The sequence below is a fragment of the Urocampus carinirostris genome, chromosome 16 (genome assembly GCF_059441175.1).
Source record: "Urocampus carinirostris isolate Australia breed hairy pipefish chromosome 16, RoL_Ucar_1.0, whole genome shotgun sequence".
NCBI lineage: Eukaryota > Metazoa > Chordata > Actinopteri > Syngnathiformes > Syngnathidae > Urocampus > Urocampus carinirostris.
Genome location: NC_142364.1, coordinates 35,855,131 through 35,876,441, shown reverse-complemented (window position 1 = coordinate 35,876,441; position 21,311 = coordinate 35,855,131). Strand labels below are relative to the sequence as shown.

Genomic DNA, 21,311 nt, shown 5'->3' with positions numbered 1-21,311 from the left:
ATCTGAGTCAACAAGTTAATTTACACACTTGCAAATACTTACACACTGAGGCTGTTAAAAACTCCCAACCTGGTTCATTACTCAACCGCAATCATGTGTAAGACTGCTGCCCTGACTGCTGTCCAAAAGGCCACCATTTACACCCTCAAGTATGAGGTAAGGACACAAAAAGGAAATCACTGAAAGAATAACCTGTTCCCAGACTGCTGTATCAAGGCACCTCAGAGGGAAGTCGGTGGGGAGAAAAAAGTGTAGCAGAAAGTGCTGCACAACCAGTAAAGGTGACCGGATCCTGAAGAAAATTGTGTAGACTGGCCGATTCCAGACCTTGAGGGACCTGAGGAGGCAGTGGACTGAGTCTGGAGTAGAAGCATCCAGAGCCACAGTGCACAGGCATGGACAGGAAATTGGCTACAGATTTCGCATCCCCCAGGTCAATTCACTTTTGAACCAGAAACGGCAGCAGAACTGTTGCTCAGTGGCACAAAGTACTTTTTTCGGATGAATATTGCATGTCCTCCGAAAGTCAAAGTGCTAGACACACAGGCAGTGACGGTCTGGGGCACCATGACAGCTGCTGGTGTTGATGCACTGGGTTTTATCAAGGGCAGGGTTATTGCAGCTTGCTATCGGATATTTTGGAGTACTTCATGCTTCCATCTGCAGAAAAGTTTGATGGAGATTATTGTATTTTTCAGCACGACCAGGCACATGCCCACTGGTAAATGGTTTAATGATCATTGTGTTATCTTGCTCAATTGGCGCGCCAACTCTCCTGACCTGAACCCCATAGAGAATCTATTGGATAATGTGAAGAGGCAGTTGAGAGACCCCAAACCCATCACTGTGGATGAACTTAAGGCCCAATCCCATTCCTCTCACTTGGCCCTGAGAACCCTCCAGTGAGGTGCCTCCATACGGAAGACCCCTCAGTGACAGGAGTGCAAGTGAATAATGTCGCCTAAGAAATTGGACAGCACTTGGAAGATTCCACCACAGTCCAGTAGATGGCGGTAATACTAATTGGACCTCAGTGACGTATTGGCCTACGTCGCATGTAAACAACTCGAGTCTCAACCTGTGGTGTGGCAGTTGGAGAGTCCGTGCATTTTGAAAATGGCCGCTACAGCTGTGTAATTACCGATCGCCTGACAGCTCATCACCTTCTCCGTTTCTCAATCAACAGAGGAGAAATGCGCTAAACTGAAGACGGCTTCGGTGCTATGTAGCGCTGATTCATCTTTACGAGGTACGTCCACTCATTAAAAAATGACGCAGTTGGTCAAATACAGTAAGGGTTAACGTACAACCCACGTTCACATAATACCCTATGTTTGTGTAGACATAAATGACAACCTACTTTTTGTATCTTAATGCCATTTTATGACGTAGTAGGGGTCTTTAACGTGTGACACGATGAAAAGTAAACAACCACAAGAACAGTCCACCTGACCCTTAAGCTGACAAAATATCGTCACCAAACCTTCTCTGTAGGACCCAAACACCTTTGTTCATAAGGAATTTGATTCAAAAGAGTTGTCTTTGGATATAAAATAAAGATAAGTTCTACATTTTTTTCATGATGCATGCATCACAGTAAAAGCTGTATTTTTCTTTTCTATGCCCACATTTATGTTCCCATTCTGTGTTTATGGTTCAATGTGGAGTCAGAACTCATCCAGGACTTCAGGTTGAGCAAGAAGGCCATGTGGGCCCTGCAGGGGCTGCTGAAGAGGGAGCAGGACCATGGCTGGAGGTCCTGATCTACGTGTACTGGCTGGCCCACGGTCTGTCCTACCGTGTGGTGTCACGGATCTTCAGTGTTCCCAGATCCACCATACACATAAATGTCCACAGTTAATATGGAATAAATTGCCCAAAAGCCATATTTCAGGCTCTGGAAGTCAGACCCACAGTTGCATCCTGTGCTTTTCTGCATTACTATTCAATAAACGTCTTTATTTTGAGTAACATCTTGGTGGTTCATTTCATGATGATGTGACATACTGTGCGTGAACTACGCGATTGTTGGACAGAAAACAACTACAAATCCCTCTGGGTTAAATAATAGTTTACTTTCAGAAAAACAAACTCACATTGGGCCGGAATACATAAGAGTAAATAAAGAATGTGTCACAAAATGTAACATAAATATACCAATACTTCCATAAAACTGGAAAACACAAACTGGAGCTTCATTGATTTCTTAATAAAATAAAAAATTTCCTTGTATAAAACAAAGGTAAACTTGCAGAGATGTCACTGTTCTGGCAATTTGTCCACGAGCTTCCCAAAAAGGATCAGGAACTGCTCAGTTTTGGCCTCAGTTTGCTCGAGCCTTTTCCTCACTCTGGCAGACTCCTCTTTCAAAAGGCAAGGAGTGTATCGTGCCTCCTTTTTTCTGGGTGATTTGGGGTTTGGTGCCGGAGCGGAAGATGCCGACGACATGCCCGGTGTGGATGGTGCGGTAGCAGTGATGGTGGTCAGCTCTTCCACGGGACGTTCTACATTGGCCTTTAGGTTGGCAATGGCCTCAACTCGCCGCGAGGCAGTGGAGGTGGATCGCGCGTCGCTGTTCGCCGATGAGCGTCAGCGGCAATTCTCCGAGGGACTCTGCCTGTATTGTGGAGGGAATGGACACCGGGTCTTTTCATGCCCAGTAAAAGGGAAAGCTTTTCGGACATAAGGCGTCCAATTGAGCTCAGCCCTTATCCCGACCTCCCGGACACAGCGTCCTGTCCTAGAAGCTCGCCTCCTAATCCCCGGCTCCCCCCAGACTCTGACGGCACTTATTGATTCCGGCGCCGAGGTCGATATCCTAGACATCGCCCTTGCATAAAAGCTGAGTTTACCACTTGCTCGTCTCCTGACCCCGGTATCTACTCGAGCTCTGGACTGTCATCTGTTGGGTAAGGTAACACAAATTACTGAGCCAGTGGAGATGAGACTGTCCAGGAACCACCGCGAGTGGATACGTTTTCACCTGCTTCCTTCTCCCTTTCAACCGCTCATCCTGGGACACCCGTCATTGGTGCAGCACAACCCCCTCCTCGACTGGCGTTCAGGGGCAGTCCTGGAATGGGGGATTCGAATGTCACCGGACCTGTCTGCGCGCCGCTTGTCACCCCGACTGGCCTGTGTCCTCGTAGGCTCCACCAGACTTGTCTAATGTTCCCGCCTGCTACCACCGCTTGCAGGGGGCCTTCAGTAAAGCCAAGGCCACCTCTCTGCCCCCACATCGACCCTATGACTGCCCTATAGACCGCCTACCGGGCTCCACCCCTCCCAGGGGCCGTCTCTACTCCCTCTCAGCACCCGAGAGGCAGGCCATGGAGGAATATATCTCTGGCGCTCTGGCAGCAGGCATCATACGGCCACCATCATCGCCGGCAGGAGCGGGGTTCTTTTTTGTGGGGAAAAAGGACGGATCCTTGCGCCCCTGCATCGATTACCGTGGTCTGAATGAGATCACGGTAAAAAAATAGGTACCCCTTACCACTGCTCTCGTCCGCCTTCGAACTGCTTCAGGGGGCCCCGGTTTCTTCCAAACTAGAACTCCGCAACGCTTACCACCTGGTTCATATCCGGGAGGGCGACGAATGGAAGACTGCGTTCAACACTCCAACTGGGAACTACGAGTATCTGGTCATGTCTTTCGGCTTGACCAATGCCCCCGCCGTCTTCCAATCCCTCAATAACAACGTGCTGCGGGATACGCTTAATCGGTATGTTTTGGTCTACCTGGATGATATCTTGATGTTTTCCAAATCCCTGGAGGAACACACGCAGCACGTCCAGCTCGTCCTTCATCGCCTCCTGGAGAACTCGCTCTTCGTCAAGGCGGAGAAGTGTGAGTTCCACGCCAAGACAGCGGCCTTCCTGGAAGCGGAGGGGAGGATCCAAATGGACCCCGCCAAAGTATCGACAGTCACCTCCTGGCTCGACCCGGACTGCGGCAACAAACTTCAACATTTCCTTAGGTTCGCCAACTTCTACCGTCGATTCATTAGGAACTATAGTTCAGTTGTCCCAAGGAGCCATTCCGATGGTCAACGGTGGCCAACAATGCCTTTGCCACCCTCAAGGCCAACTTTTCCTCGGCCCCCATCCGCCAGGTAACTGACCCTGAACGTCAACTTGTTGTGGAAGTGGATGCCTCGGATGTTGGGGTTGGGCAGTATTGTCCCAGAGGTCGGCCGAGGACCACAAGATGCACCCCTGCGCCTTCTTTTCGCGTTGTTTGTCCCCTGCCGAGTGTAACCACGACGTGGGAGACCGAGAACTGTTGGCCGTAAAACTGGCGTTGGAAGAATGGCGGCACTGGCTGGAGGGGGTTTTGGTTCCGTTCCTGGTATGGACCGATCACAAGAACTTGCAATACATTCGCTAGGCTAAGCGACTGAATCCACGGCAATCACGCTTCCGAGCGGTCTGCACCCCACAACCGACGATTGCTGGATCGTGGGTTCCAGCCTTTGCCTCCTTCTCAATAAAACTAAGAGAAATTAACGCAATTGGGTCCTGTCTCCATTTCTGGTTCCTGACAACAATAGCTTGAATCCTTCCTTACCTGGTACATTCTCAAATTTGATCACAATCTGAAAAAATAAACATTGTATTTTATACGTTTTTCTAAAGGTAGGTTTGGGCGTTTCTAAAAGTGTGGATCATGACTACCGGGAGTGTAGTTAATCAAAAGGCAAGAGGCTGACTACAGTATTGGGAATAATTTTACAAGTCTTCTTTAAAGGGGAGTTTAGGACAGACTTGAACAGATTTCTATAAGCAATATCCAACAAAGCAGATATACTTTCAGGTGAATTTATTTTATTAGTCAACATTATTGTGTGTTTTGGACTTAATATTTTACACGGTTGGATTCATTGGATGAGCCGTCAGAATGTTAAGGGGTTGAATAAAGGAATATTCTCAAACATCTTACCCTTTTGCACTCGCTGGCAGAAGCCACACTCATCTTTCAGTGGCTCATCTTTGATCATGTCATACTTTACAAGATCATACTTTAGCAGAAACTGCACAAGAGAAAATTGTATTTTATCAGTGATATTCAGTTACTATTACATGCGTGCCACACTGTTGCCCCAATCATGCCACCAGAATGATGACTAAGATAATCCTGTGCTTGGTCTGTCCTCAAGTTCCATAAGCCTTTTCATGGCCAAATTCAAGCACTTTTTAAGGCTTTTCAAAGCCACTTTGTCTAATTTTTCCAATCCCATTCAAAGAAGAAATCTAGCGCCGATCAAAAAGCGGGCGCCGAAACTCAAGTTTCAAACCTTCTCTGTATCTCGATCCTTATTTCGGAACCCTAAAACAGTTTAAAACCTTAATTTGTGGCCCTAAGCCTAACTCTGCAAACCATAACCCTAGCTCTAAACCTATTTTGGAACCCTACATTTGGTTCAGAACCCTAATATGGAATTCCTAACACGAAACTACACCTAACACAAGCTGTAACCCAAGCTCCAACCCTATATAAGAACCCTTAAAATGGAGTTTAATACCCTAATAAGGAGGCTAAACCTAAGATTATAACCAAACATCATTTTCAAATAATAATGTATTTTTGTATAATCTTACATGGAAAAAAAATAAGGGAACATAAAGGTGCTGTCCGAAATTTGAAACTTTGGTACTCTTTGGTACTTTAAAGTCATGATTGCAGCCTCTGCTGCTTATTCATCAAGATCGTGCATTTCTTAGGCGAGTTCGAAAAAACTCTTATTTTTTTCATCTTTTTAGGGGTTTGGAAAGGCTTTTGGACTGCATTTGAAACAGGACATGCTACATGAACAAAAAAACTGTGATTCAGAGCAGTTTACTTTCGATCCTCTACGCCTCACCCCCCTCTCTGTCTACCTAATGTGATGCGTGTTCCGTAACAGCGTTGCTAAAAGTAAGATAAAAACAGTGGGTGAAATATATATAAAGGATCTTGAAACTCAGTAGGGCACATACTTACTACAGAAAATATTCTGCTTTTAATTTTTTACGGACACCTCTGACAACAAACCCCACGTTTAAAGTGGTATGCTAAATTAAAACAGCTAATGCACAATAAACAAAAAAACTACCCTCTCCATCACCAGGGTTGGGGAGTACATGTACATTAAATGTAACGGTGTTACAGTAAAAGGATACAAAATAAAAGTAACTGTAATCCGTTACAGTACAAGCAAAAACAAAGTATTCAGACTATAGTTACATTCCGTGAGCATGGGGGTTACATAGCAGGATTACAATTTGTCTGAGTTTGCGCCATATTTGGCCCTTTTTATTAATTCAATTACTGTTTTTATTCATTTATCTGTTTTTGGCTTTTCGTCGTCATTATTTCTTTGTTATTATTACTTTTTGCCATCCGCGTTTTTACGTAGCGACGACAGTAGTAACGATTGCGTCTCTTCTGGCAGTGCTAGCAGAAGAACTAGCATGGAAAAATGCATTTACAGGGTGGAAGCTGAAGTCTAAATTTATCTTCAAGGAAAAAAAGGGAAAGAACACCATTGTGCTGTACAAATCCTGTCAACCTTGAATTTGAAAAAACACCTTCAGGTAAGATTGCTAATATCCATGTCAAGTCAGCAGATCGTATATTCACCGGGTAAAACAAGACTATTGTCAGGCCGTTAATATCCTTGTTGGGTAAATTGAATTTGTTCATCCACAAAATCTCGAAATTTGTGGATCACATGGAAAAAGTGTAGACGAGTGGGGCTATCGCTCGTTATGATGTCTGCCCGCGCATATCCGAAAGCAGATGTCGTTAGATCAGTTTTCAAGAAACGTGAGGTAAAAGGTAAAACACTATTTTTATTATTTCCTTTATTTTTTTTTTACATAATGTGCCTTTCGTGTTATGTTCATTCTGCGGAAATATAATTTTAAAAATGTATTTGTTTCATTTTTTGATGTTCTTTTAAGACTAACAAAGAATACACATGGACCGAGGGAAAACTGTATGTAATCACATCCAAAAATCAAACATGCCTATTAATGTGCTACTACCATAAAAACAAGTGTTGCTATTCACTCACCTTGAGAACGAAGTTAGAACGCCCCACTGAGCCAATCTTGCCAATGTGATTCATGAAAGACAGGTTTCCCTCAGTGGAGCCGTACACCTCACACATTTTTATATTTCCATAACGTCTGTGGAACTTCTGCCAGACATCTGGACGCAGTCCGTTTCCAACTCCCATCCGCACAGAGTGAACCTTGTGTAATTCTGTCTGTAGGTGGTAAAAATGACATGAAAATAAGAGTAAGTTGATTGCTTCTGTGTACTTTCAATTGCTCTTTCCGGGTATTTTTGCAGAGAAGTACTCTTAACTTGTGGTACAGAGAAAAATAATAAATACAAATTCCAGCTTACTCACTAAAAATTGAAATATCAGAGACATTTCTATTTCATGCCCCCATGGCAAAAATGCCACAAGTACAACAAAAATATATAATAGATGCCAGAGTTGCATCCATCCATATAAAGTGTAAGGCCCAATCCCATTCCTCTCACTCGGCCCTGAGAACCCTCCAGTGAGGTCCCTCAATAGAGTAGTGCCCTCCGTGAGTGGAGTGCAAAGTGGAGATTGTCCCCTAAGAAATTGGACGACAATTGCAAGATTCCACCCCAGTCCAGTAGATGGCCGTAATACGAATTGGCTGCAGACCTCAGTGACGTATTGGTCTACGTCCCATGTAAACAACTCGAGTCTCAACCTGTGGTGTGTCAGTTGGAGAGTTCGTGCAATGTTAAAAATGCCCGCTACAGCTGTGTTATTACCGATTGCCTGGAAGCTCATCACCTTTTCCGTGTCTCCAATCAACGGAGGAAAAATGTGCTATACTGAAGACAGCTTCGGCGCTATGTAGTGCTGATTCATCTTTACAAGGTACGTACACTCATTTAAAAAAATGACCCGTTCGGTCAAATACAGTAAGGGTTAACATACAACGCACGTTCACATAATACCTTTTGTTTGTGTAGACATAAATGGCAATCTACTTATTAGTATCTTAATGCCATTTTATGACATATAGTAGGGATCTTTAGTGTGTGACATGATGAAAAGTAAACAAACACAAGAACAGTCCACCTGACCCTTAAGCTGACATAATATCGTCACCAAACTTCCCTGTACGACCCAATAACCTTAGTTCATAAGGAATTTAATTCAAAAGAGTTGTCATTGGATATAAAAAAGGTAATTTCAACATTTGTGGTAAATAGACTTGCATTTGTGCATACACTGACGTCAGTGAAAAACTCAGTTCTTGGCAGACAGTTGAGTTTGCTTGAAGATAGAGTGCGAGTCTCTGTATACACTGGGCAAGGAACGAAGGTCTCTGTATACACTGACGTCAGATTGTTTGGAGAAGCCATCTCCTTGTCTCCTAATAAGGATACAAAGAGATGGCTTGAACGAGAAAAACAAAATTCCTTAAGTAATACGTGATAGCGATGTTCTGCCTGGAGCTTTTCCGAGACCTTCATTGACGCATCAATGAAGTCGTCTCCCTCCCATGACGCGCTGGCTTCTGTCCATTTTCCTTATCCACATATGAGAAGGTTTCTCTCAGATCATAACCTACGTTTTCTCTACAACATTATTGGCGCCCTAAAACGTGGTATTGGCACAGGAAAAGTGGTCCGTCTCGGATGAGCAGTCGAGGTAAGAGAAGTTTTTTTCCTCTCTTATTTCGGTTTGCTCGTGTGAGACTGGGAGCCTGCGGCATGGGAGCTAAATTATGAAAATTCGTGCACGTGGATTCCGTCCATAGTCAGGCCCAAGTTCGGACGGATGAGATACATAGACTGAGTTGAGATTTGTGTCCGACGGGATTCTGGGCTCAGAGGATCCTGTTGTTTTTGTGGGACATGGCTGCGTGAAAAAGAAATAAGAATAATTTACCTGGATAAAAGGTGCAGCGGCGTCGGTATTTGTATATTTATGATTGTCTTGAGATCTGTGTAATAGCGGTGATGAGACGTCATCATTTGCTGAAGTGTCAGTTCGAGAGTAGACGATCTATATATGGTTAATACGGGACATGTTTTATGTGTTTCCCTAGTCGATTTAGGATTTGTGAGGCTGCCGTGCAAGGTACGCTTAAAAAGAAGTGTGGTGCATAGTAACTCGCAATTTTCTAGAGTCTGAGAGGTTATACCGCCGTTAGAAAAATGAGCAGTTAATCAGATGTTGTATTATTAAGATATATTCGCATAGAACAAGCGATACGAAGAATGTGTGTGTGACATGAGTCAGGCTTGCGCTAACAGGTGTATTCTTTTACATTTTACGGTCTTGTATGTGCGTTAGTGTCTTGCTTTTTGTGGGTTATTCTCGCCCCCACCGCCTACCGCCACCCGTCTCCGTCTTTCCCTGTGTGAGTTGAGCACACGCTCCGATCACCCCCACCCCACCCCCGTCTTTCCCCCGTCTTTCTGTCCTTTACTTTGTGTAACGTTATGTTTGAGTTGTTTGACTTACGGAGGGGGTCTTGGAAAGATAAATGAAGAGTGGAGTGATTACTTTTCCTCGCCCGCAAGGACGTAGTGGTGATAGGGGAACTTAAGAGCGCAGAATGGGCTTATTAGTGCGTGAGAACAGGAAATAAAAGTACTGCGCGATTGGTGTATGAGATAGATATGAAAAACTTACGGTACTGGGATATAAATTAAGGTGAAAGACTCATTGAGCGCTCCGTCTACGTGTGGCTGTGAATTTGAGATCTGTTTCCGTTGAACACTCTGACGCTCTGAAGTTGAAGACTCGTGTGCGAAGAGGGCCGCTCAAGTGGGAGGAGCTGGGTCCGCCCTAAGATGAATATTCATGAAGGGGTTGAGCTGGAATGAACTGTTGTGTCTGAGCAGAAGCAGACGTGCGAGCAGAAGAGGCCCCCCCCGCCCATTCTGAGCCTGAACAGCGCCCTCGTTCGGAAAAATCAGGACACGCGTCCAAATCAGCCTAAGTTTGCAAAAGCAAGGTCAGTGACATTAATTGAATAATTATGAACATTCTTGTGCCAGTGAAGCTTTTGGGATTGCGCCATCCGGACAAGGCCGAGCAGATTGAAAAGGTGTCACAAAAGTGGGAGAAGAGGACGAAGGATCTTCAACCTGCATGGCCGAAAGGTGGTACGTTCGATACATACTCTTGTGATGTCATGGAAGTCAGGATTATGGACTACAAATCTGGAAAAAATAACAAGAAACGACAAGAGAAGAGGAACACAGAAAAGGAGATTTTGAAGCTGTTTAAGACTGAAGGTGTGCATTACAGAGAGAAAATTAGGGAAGGACTGATTCGACTAAAAGATAAATCATTGAATGCTGAAAAGACAACTGGATCAGCTGGGTTGTATCCAACTTTGGTCGGAACAATGAAAATAAATGGGGATTTCAAGTATGATGGAGAAGGAGACGAGATGAAATTGCCAACAAAAAACTTAGGGAACGCACCAACAAGTCCTCAACATCCTCCTATCCCAAAGCATTGTAGCACGGAGAGAAAGTTCGACACAGTGGAATGCAGGGAACCGCTCGACTGCTATGCGGAGAGAAATGAAACGGTCAAGGGAAAGTCAGGTGAATCTTTTTGGGTCGACATGGGAACCGGAGGTGTCCGTCAAACAAGCCAGAACATGGAACAAGAACAACAGCGTACGGTCCGAGCTACCATCAGAGAATTGGAAGAAGAATTAGACAATCTTCACGCAAGAGCTGAGGCAAGGGAGGACGGTGAAAGACCTGGACCGTCAATGATTGCGACTGGAAATTACGACCTAAGATATAGGCCTAATATCCGGCCGCCAGAGAGGTATACAGACCCTGGTCAGTTTCCAATTCTAATCAAGGGAAACAAAGGTCAGTACATCCCTTGGCAGACGCTCGACCTCACGGGTCTGATTTCCCGATTGCCAGACATACATGAAGGTGCTGGGAAGTGGATTCGACGGTTTGAAGAAGAGACTATTGGCAAGCTGCTAGCCATCGGCGATATCAAGTCAGTATTGGCACAATGTGTAGGTGCCTCAACGATGCAGAATATTTTGTGCCATAGCAACAATGGATGGATGATCGATGTGATGGCGGATGGAACTGAATTTAACGCCTACCGTGCAGTGGTGTGGAGAGCATTACGGGATGAATACCCTGCCAAGATTGATCCAAAGGCATTAAAAGGTGAGACTCTCGGCGAAACTGAGAATCCAGCTTCATACATCGGCAGACAGCTCAAACGATGGAAACAGGAGACAGAGGAAGAAGTGGAGAACAGCCCTATACTTTCGACTCTGTTTCGCAATGCAGTCATTGGAGCCCTGCCAATACAAGTTCAGAGTAAGCTGGAAGATGCCGTAGGGTTAACCTCAATGCCATACAGGGAGTTCCGTGACCATGTTGTCCACGCCATTGAGAGATTCAGAAAGGATCAGCAAAGACAGCAGGACTTAGAAAAAGCTGAACAACGGAAACTCACTCAGATGCAGCTCTCTGACCTGCAGAATAAAGTTAGACTGAAGACTCAAGCACCTGTACTGGACCAAACCATCCAGGCAAGCGTGACGGCGCCGCCCATCGTTCCATCAACCCAGCAACCACTTCCGGTTGTTAATGTTTATCAGCAACAGCCATTTGGCCGGCAACCCTACGGAGCAGTACAGGGCCAGATGCCTGCCTGGGGTCGAGGTGCCCCAAGAAGGAACGGGCACGCGCCCACAGGCCAAGTGCTCGTGTGCTGGAAATGTCAGGGTCCTGGTCACTTTGCACGAAACTGTTCAGCAGCCGGTCCAGGGGGATGGAGAGGAACAAAGGGGGGCCCGTCAAGACAAGGAAGAGGATCTCCAGGTTCAGGTCCAAGATATTGGCATTAGGGGGGCCCAGAGAATCCTGTGGGGGAGGCCCAATTCACAATTCATGCAGGGGAAACTGGCAGGGAACCAATAATCCAGGTCAAAATTGAAGGCAACAAAATCCCAATGCTAGTTGACACCGGAGCTACATATACCTGCATAAGTTCAGAGTATGCCTCGAACCTCCCCATGTCCGGCAAATTCATAAGAACAATAGGATTCTCGGGATCAAAACAAACCATTCCAATGACAGACCCAGTGAAAATCTCTACTGAAGAGGGTGAAATTATGATACCCATTCTTGTGTCAGAAGAAACGCCAGTAAATTTGCTGGGAAGAGACGCTTTGTGTAAGCTTGGTGTCAAATTGTGGTGCACTCCTGACGGGGTGTATCTGGACAGGATTGGACTCAAGAATCAAATGCTACAACAAAGCAAAGGCGCAAAGGTCTATTGGTTGGGAAATCTACAAGAACCTGTAAATAAAATTATGGAAGTATGGGAACCTGTCATCAAAATACAGCTACCAGAGGCATTCAAACCAACGACAGAGTATCATTGCACTATGTATTATGACTCGTCCTGCAGTATGGTCTACGAGGAAATATGGGACAAACAGACAAAGAACATCACAGTAGAAGTTTTGGTCGACTGCCTCCTGATTGGCCATCAGGGTGCAGCTCTAAACATCAAACCAAATGACTTCACGTCGCAGTGGTTCGGAGTGCCGGAATCGGAACCACATATTGCATTACTAGTCAACAAAGGATTCAAATCTAAAGACCTAGGTCCCATGGTGAAAGCAGCAAAGAGCGTGAGATGGATTGAGACTGAAGATTCGGAAATGACAATCTCAGACGAAGATGGTATGGTGAGAATACCATGTGAAATGAAAATGGATGCGAAACCTTGGGTGGTTACCATACCAGAGGCGACACAAGCTGTTCAAGATGAAGAAAAACAAGAGGACGTATTGAGACAAGAAATGCTGAACCATGTTCCGAAGGAGGTGTGGTCAAATCATGACACCGATGTTGGATTGGTGAAATCAGCAAATCCAGCTGAAATACAACTGAAACGGGGAACGAAATTGCCGTTTCGACCGCAATATCCGCTGAAGCCGGAAGCGGAAGCAGGGATACAAAAGACGATCGACGGGCTGCTCAAGGCTGGAGTACTAATTGAGATGCAAAGTCCATGCAACACTCCGATTTTTCCAGTTCTCAAATCGGACAAGTCTAAATATAGATTGGTACATGATTTGAGAGCGGTAAATGAAGTTGTCCAAGATTGGGCAGCTGAAGTTCCAAATCCAAGTACTATCCTCACAAATGTGCCTCCAAACGCAAAGTACTTCACAGTAATTGATCTTTGTTCAGCATTCTTCAGCATTCCGTTATCTGAAGACTCATGGTATCTCTTTGCATTCACATACCGAAGGAAACAATACAGTTACACACGGTTGCCACAGGGCTTCAAGCATAGTCCTCATATGTTCAACCAAGTACTGCGTAATGACCTGGAAGGCCAAGACATCGAGAGTACACTGATACAATATGTTGACGACCTGCTAATCTGCTCAGCAACGCTCGAAGAATGTCATAGAGACTCGATCAGAGTCCTACAAAGACTGGCTGAAACAGGACACAAGGCTTCAGAAGCCAAACTACAATACTGTCAGCCGCAAGTGGAATATCTGGGAAGACTCATTTCACAAGGGAGCATTGCAATGACACCAGAGCAGCTCGAGGGAGTCAGCAAAGCTCCGAAACCTCAAACGGTCGGACAAATGATGACCTTCCTTGGAATGACGGGATTCAGTTCCGAGTGGATTGAGGACTACGCATGGAAGACCAACCCATTGAGGGACTTGATGAAAGAAGCAGGAACGACGATGCTACGAGCAAAATTGCAATGGACAGACACTGCAATGGATGCTTTCGAAAATATCAAACAAGAAATGCAAAGAGCGCCTTCTCTGGCAACACCGGACTACACAAGACCAAGACCATTGGTTGAACAAGATGGCGGCTGCGCATGGATACATGCTTGCGGCTAGCTCTCCAGCTAATCTTCTATTTATTGCCGTTCTCTTGTCTTTTTTGCTTTCACTTTTGGACACATGTGTGGCCAAAAACACTTACAGTAGGGACGAACTTATTCGGTTGGGTGGGCGTCTAAATTTCGATTTTTCGGGCACTTTTTATACCGCCCATGATATACCGAGCGAACTTCAAAGAGACCCGGCATCCTTGTGGACAGCTATTCCTCTTAATAAACGTCACCGACGGCGCCGTAAAGAAAGGACACAGAAGCGTGGCTGCCGTGCAGGTAGATGTGTGAAGCGTGTGAAGTCCAAGCAGCAAGATGGACGCGAGGATGGACGCGAGGATGTAACTAATTCCACCATTCATTCCTCGCCGGACAACCGACGCTTTAAACTCAGCGCTCACGAACGGCCACAACGCCGGGAGCTTTTGAAGATCTTGACAAAGACTACAAAGAGTTCAGCTAAGTCAAATGATTCAGCAAAGCTGAAATTTGGTCTGTTAAATATTAGATCGCTTGCTCCAAAAGCTTTACTTGTTGATAACATTATTCGTGATTATAAACTTAACTGTATGGGTCTTTGTGAAACGTGGTTACGCCCGGATGAGCACTTAGCGCTAAATTATGCCTCTCCCCCAGACTACGAGAGTAGTCATATAGCACGCACGCTGAAAAGAGGTGGTGGTGTTGCGCTAATCTCTGAAAAATCGCTCAAATTTAATACACGTACCTCTAATAATTACAAAACGTTTGAGGCTCTTGTGATGCGGTCCCCTCAATTGTCAATTGATGTAATAACTATCTATCGTGCACCTGGGCCATACACAACTTTCTTAGACGAATTTGCTGAACTTTTGTCTGAACTAGTAACCTATGCAGACAAAATTATAATTATGGGAGACTTTAACATTCATATGAACTCCCCACACAGTTCACTTACTATTGCGTTTAGTTCTCTAATTGATGCATTTGGTTTTACTCAACTGGTTGACTTGCCAACCCATAAAAATGGGAACACGCTAGACTTGATTCTGACTCGAGGAGTTTTAACCTCAAACATTATGGTTCTACCGTGTACTACTGTTATCTCTGATCATTATTTAGTGACATTTGAGGTGCTAACTAAATGTAGACTTAATAAAGCTGAGGGATTTAGCGGACGCAATATAAGCACTGGCACAGTTTCTGAGCTCTTTGAACTCCTTCCTGGAGCAGTTGCGTCCTTTCCCTAAATACAATGGCTCGATTGACTCACTCATGAATGAGTTCAATACCACCCTGACTAGTGTGCTGGATTCAATAGCGCCCATAAAACTAAAATCACGTCCTAAAAGACGCACACCTTGGTTTACTGATGAAACTAGAGCCCTTAAAAAAGAATGCAGGAAATGGGAGAGAAAATGGCGCGCTACCAAGCTTGAGGTTTTCCATCAAACCTGGTGTGACAGCTTGTTAAAGTATAAAGCGGCCCTTGCCTCTGCAAAATCGGCCTACCTTTCGAAGGTGATTGCGTCTCAAAAGAACAACCCCAAAGCCCTTTTTGACACTGTAGCATCGCTTACAAGGCAACAGGCTATCGCAGACAGTTCGACACACTCTGCTCAGGACTTAATGGTCTTCTTCACTAAGAAGATTCAATGCATACAGGAAGAAATTGCAAAAGATATTGTTAGTACCACACGTATTAAAGGACTGAAATTTACAGATGCACGACAGGGTGGCTGCCCTGGGAAAATGGCCGGTTTTAGTGAACTGTCACTTGATGATCTCAAACAAGTGGTGAATGCGGCCAAACCGACAACTTGCCAGTTCGACCCTCTCCCAGGTTCACTTATTAAAAGTCTTTTTAGCGTCCTTGGGCCTTCAGTTCTAAATATTATAAATACATCACTCTCCTCAGGTGTAGTTCCAGCAGCTTTTAAGTCCGCCGTTATTAAACCCACACTGAAACGACCCAACCTTGATCCAGAAATATTAAGTAATTACAGACCTGTGTCAAACCTACCTTTCCTCTCTAAAGTACTCGAAAGAGTAGTGGCACAGCAGCTGAATGCTTTCATATCGGAGAATAACCTTTTTGAATCCATGCAATCTGGATTCAGGGCTAACCACTCTACTGAGACAGCTCTGATCAAGGTAACAAATGATCTCCTAATGTCAATGGATTCTGGCGCTTCATCACTTTTGCTGCTACTGGATCTTAGTGCTGCTTTTGACACAGTGCGCCACAATATCCTACTAGAACGGTTGGAAAAATGGATTGGTCTCTCAGGAGCCGTCCTCTCGTGGTTCAAATCTTACCTCTCAGATAGGACGCACTGTGTTAAATATGGTGAAACGACATCTGAGCCCTTTAATGTTACCTGCGGTGTTCCGCAGGGTTCAGTGCTCGGCCCCCTACTTTTCAACATTTACATGCTTCCATTAGGTGATATTATTCGCAAGTACAATATCAGCTTCCACTGCTACGCAGACGACACTCAACTATATCTTCCGTTGGAGGAATCTTCCACACTAAACTGTGGAAATTTGGAGGCCTGTCTCACTGAGATAAAAGAGTGGATGTCACTCAATTTCTTGCGTCTTAACTCTGAAAAGACCGAAATGTTAGTCATTGGTCCTTCTAAATGCCGGGACTTATTCGCAAAAACTGCTGTGAACATTGACAAATGTCACATCACACAGAGTGACTCAGTTAAAAATTTAGGTGTCATATTTGACCCTGATCTATCCTTTGAGATGCATGTAAAGCAAATTACTAGAACTGCCTTCTTCCATCTTCGCAACATTGCTAAAATCCGTTCAATACTGTCTCAGTCTGATGCGGAAACAATAATTCATGCATTTGTTACCTCCCGTCTCGATTACTGCAATGCGCTACTCTCCGGTCTCCCGAAGTCCAGAATCAAGTCTCTTCAGCTAGTACAAAATGCCGCAGCGAGGCTTTTAACTAGGACAAAAAAGTACGATCACATAACACCGATTATGGCTAACCTGCATTGGCTCCCAGTTAGCCAAAGATGTGACTTCAAAGTTCTCTTAGTTTTGTACAAAATCATACATGGACTTGCTCCCTCTTATCTTTCAGATCTGATCTGCCACTATGTCCCGGCCCGAAACCTACGATCTGAGAGTGCTGGTCTTCTGATGATCCCGAGAGCAAAGAAGTCTTCTGCTGGTTCGAGAGCGTTCTCCATCCGGGCACCGGTGCTGTGGAATGCTCTTCCCCCTGAGATTCGATCTGCAACCTCAGTGGAAATGTTTAAATCTAAACTTAAAACTCACTTCTACTCCATTGCATACGAATAACCTACTCCTCTTGTCGGTTGAAAATAGTTTGTGTAATATAGTGTAACAATCTGTGAAGCCCTTTGAGACTCTTCGTGATTTAGGGCTATACAAATAAAAATGACTTGACTTGAAATTTCTGCTGTACGTAGCGAATCGACACAATATGTATGCTTCAGCTGTGTTAATGCAAGAGACGTGCAGTGGCAGACAAAAACAGCCAATTGCCTACTACAGCACCAAACTTGACAATGTGGTGCAAGGATGGCCGCCATGTTACCAAGGCTTGGCTGCAGTTCATTATGCATATGAGAAGGCCACAACAGTAACTATGGGCTATCCAGTGATAATTTACACCCATCACAAGATTTCAGAACTGATAAATCAAGGCAAGTTTGTTGTCACTCAGGCCAGATGTCTACAGTTCATGCCACTGTTGACGTATCCGGACATTACATTGAAAAGATGTAATACAACAAATCCAGCTAACGCCATACCGTTTGAATTTGAGGGTGAAGCACACGAATGCGTTGCGGACACAATGAAGTACACCAGGTTGCGACCGGATTTGGAGTCCATTCCGCTACTGGGTGCAGACCTGACGTATTTCGTTGATGGATCATGCTTCCGAGATTACCGGGGAAATCATGCTGGGTACGCAGTTGTCAGGCAAGAAGCTGAGCAATATGTGACGCAGAAAGCAGAGAAATGTGAACAGCCATGTTCGGCTCAGTGTGCAGAACTAAAAGCCTTGACAGAAGCGTGTAAGCTAGCAAGAGGAAAAACTGCAAACATATACACCGACTCGGCATATGCGCATGGAGTTTGCCATCATTTTGGAACCGTTTGGAAGCAGAGAGGATTTAAAAAATCAGATGGGAGCCCAATTCATCATAATCAACAAATTACGGAACTAATGTCTGCTATGATGTTACCATCAAAATTGGCCATCATCAAGTGCCAGGCACACAGAAGAGGAGATGATGCAGTGATACGTGGGAACAATGCAGCGGATGAGGCAGCCAAAGAAGTGTCAAAAAGCAAAGTTGCTGTCCTCGCTCCTATGGTTTCACTAGAACCAATGGCAACGCCAGACGATATAATCCTGATTCAAGGCGAAGCGAGCCTGAGCGAAAAGACACTGTGGAGAGAGAGGGGTGCTACCTGTGATGATAAGGGACTTTGGAGATCGCATGAAGGACTGATTATTGCTCCAGTGTCACTGCTGACTATGTTGATATCAGACGTGCACACGATCGACCATTGTGCAAGGGGAGAAGTTGTGAAGAAGCTGAAAAAACAAGGTTACTGGTCTCCGTATTTGCAGGCCACGGTAGACGAAGTGCTCAACCAGTGCGAAATCTGTGCAGAAAGAAACATCAGGAAGTGTGTACGGGCACCGATTGGCTTTGTGCCAGTCCCACAGGGACCATTTAAGCATTTAGTAATTGATTATGTAGACATGATAAAGACAGTCCAAGGAAAACGATATATGCTCGTCGTGATCGACCGATTTAGTCGTTGGGTGGAAGCAGTGCCATCAAAAGATCTAGGTGCGGAAACAGTAATTAAGTTTTTGATTAGAGAAGTTATTCCGCGATTTGGCATACCGTCAGAAATAAGCTCGGATAACGGTGCGGCATTTGTTCAAAAAGTCGTGAAGGGCATCTTACAAAAACTACGCATTAAACAACGGTTGGGTGCGGTGTATCACCCACAAAGTCAAGGAATGGTGGAAAGAGTAAATGGCACATTAAAATCAAAGATAAACAAGATCTGTGCAAGTACTAAGCTAAACTGGGTAGATGCGCTACCATTGGCGTTGATGAGTTATCGTATGCAAACTCATCGGATCACACATTTAACACCGCATGAAATGCTAACAGGCAGACCAATGCCAGCGCCGCATTTGAGAGGTCCCTATAAAGGGCCGCCGCTTGAGCAACTACAAACTGAACTGAGAGACTATATGAGACAATTGACGGCTATCCAGAAGGCCATCTACCTGCAGGTGAAGAGGCAAGAGTCCAAGGTCGAACAACCATTCGAGAGGACGGTGGTCCCAGGAGATCTCGTGTACATCAAGGTGTTTCGACGAAAGTGGAACCAACCGAGGCGTGAGGGACCGTACACCGTCGTAAGGGCAACGCCGACCGCTGTCCAGGTCGAGGGCAGCTCAACCTGGTACCATCTAAACCACTGTACCAAGGCTCGCGCTGCCACCGTCGACGAGACCAAGCAAGATCAACAGGGCAGTAACGTTAAATTAGGAAAACAAAATGTGGATGACAAAGCTGTGTGTGATAATAAATTGTCTAATATGGTTGTTACTAGGAGCAGAGCTCGAGAAATCGCAGCGGCGAATGGAAATTGCAGATCCAGAAGTGCAGCCCGAGATCCCGACAGCGGCGATGCAGTTGCAGACCATGACGCATCAAAGAGACAGCGGCCCGGTTAAGTGTGACACTACTATACAACATGCTGAAACAATTGAAAATTTGGAAAGTACAATTCGTAATAGAAAACAAATTGGAAGTACTAAAATCCCGAGTACGATGGGATTAATCCGACAAAAGAGAGACGTGGAACCAACCGAAGTGCCGACTGTATACCGAAAACCAAATATGTTAACAACAGTACAGACTAAGGTAACGGATAACAAGCCAAGCTTTAAACAGCTGGTGGTCTGGTTTGTGGGTCACTCCAGCACCTAAAGAGATGATACCGACGGTAACAACACACCCAAAATCAGAGAAATCTACACCCAAGGCAACAACACCAAAGGGTGAGGTTACAACACGCCAACGGCCGAAAATGAGTACACTAGATGTTCGTAAAATACAGGAAAATGTTACAGAGGGTAAACGGCCAGAGCAATCACATTTAAACGAGAGGGTAACCGTGACTCCTACAATAAAACGACCAATTGAAGTAGAAACTCAAAATGATACAGTGGGTAAGCCAATTGAAGTTAATCCTCAAAAAAGTATGGCCTACGAAGACTATTGTGCGGATGGTGGAGTTGGCAGTCAGGACAGTCGCCTAGTCATGAGTGACTATAGGCCAAAAAGTTTTAACCCAACGGACGAACTTGGGTGGGAAAACGCGAAGTACAACACATGGTATAGATGGTTATGGTATACTGCGAGAGTCATGACAGATGAAGAATGTATAGCATGCTCGACGGCGCCACCAGGCGTTTTAATTGTAATTCCAGAAAAACATAATATGAAGACGTGTGCAGAGGAGCAGCGACGGATTTGCAAAGACCCAAGATTTGCTTCACAAATAGTTATAGTTAAGCCAGTTCCGCTGCCAATGTGTACGATAGAATGTAGATTTATTTCTGGTGCAAAAGGTGGACATTATTATCCAAGGCTATCAGGGACACCTGAGAAAATTAGGTATAGGATGTTTAGAGAATTTCAACGATCAACGGACCACAAAGTCCCTCCAAAAAGATATCGGGTGGATAGAACTGCTGAGTATGAATGTTATGCAAGTGGTGGATATAGCTACAAGGGCATAGATGGACACGAGGTAGGAAACACGACAGTGAAGTGTAAGACAACTTGGGTTATATCCTGGTTTCCACACGCAAATATGTATCCTTTATTTCCAGATAAACCGGTATGGTTTGAAAATCCGGGTGAGCAAGATCAGACATGCGAAAACGTAACAATGACAATTCCAGACATACGTTATTTGAGGGATCAATCAGTCGCAATAGCAGACAGTTACTGGATGTGTGGAGGTGACTATTTAAGGAGCAAGCTTCCACGAAATTGGGCAGGATTGTGTACACTTGTGAGAATGAAAGTACCGGTCCATATAATGTATAAAGGGGTTTATAAGCTACTAAGAGTTTCCAGGGAAGCCAGAGTTAAGAGAGCATATCTTCCGGATGGACGAGTATATCTAGATGCCATCGGACAACCGAGAGGAATTCCAGAGGAATTTAAAGCTAGGAATGAAATTAAGTCTGGATTAGAATCGATATTTATCTGGATAACTCCGAATAAGAACGCGGAATGGATTAATTACATTTATTACAACCAACAACGTTTTATTAATTACACTAACGAGGCCTTTAGTGCAATA

General features: G+C 44.8%; 1 protein-coding gene across 1 annotated transcript in view; it reads right to left on the bottom strand.

Annotated features, from left to right (window-relative positions):
* Positions 1–21,311, bottom strand: part of slc27a6 (solute carrier family 27 member 6) — a 79,200-nt gene that overhangs the window by 32,377 nt on the left and 25,512 nt on the right. The window contains exons 5-6 of the mRNA XM_088356138.1: positions 7,059–7,253; positions 4,943–5,033 (exon numbers count right to left, since the gene is read on the bottom strand). Coding sequence (XP_088212264.1) covers positions 4,943–5,033; positions 7,059–7,253 — 286 coding nt within the window. The remainder of the gene's footprint in view (positions 1–4,942; positions 5,034–7,058; positions 7,254–21,311) is intronic.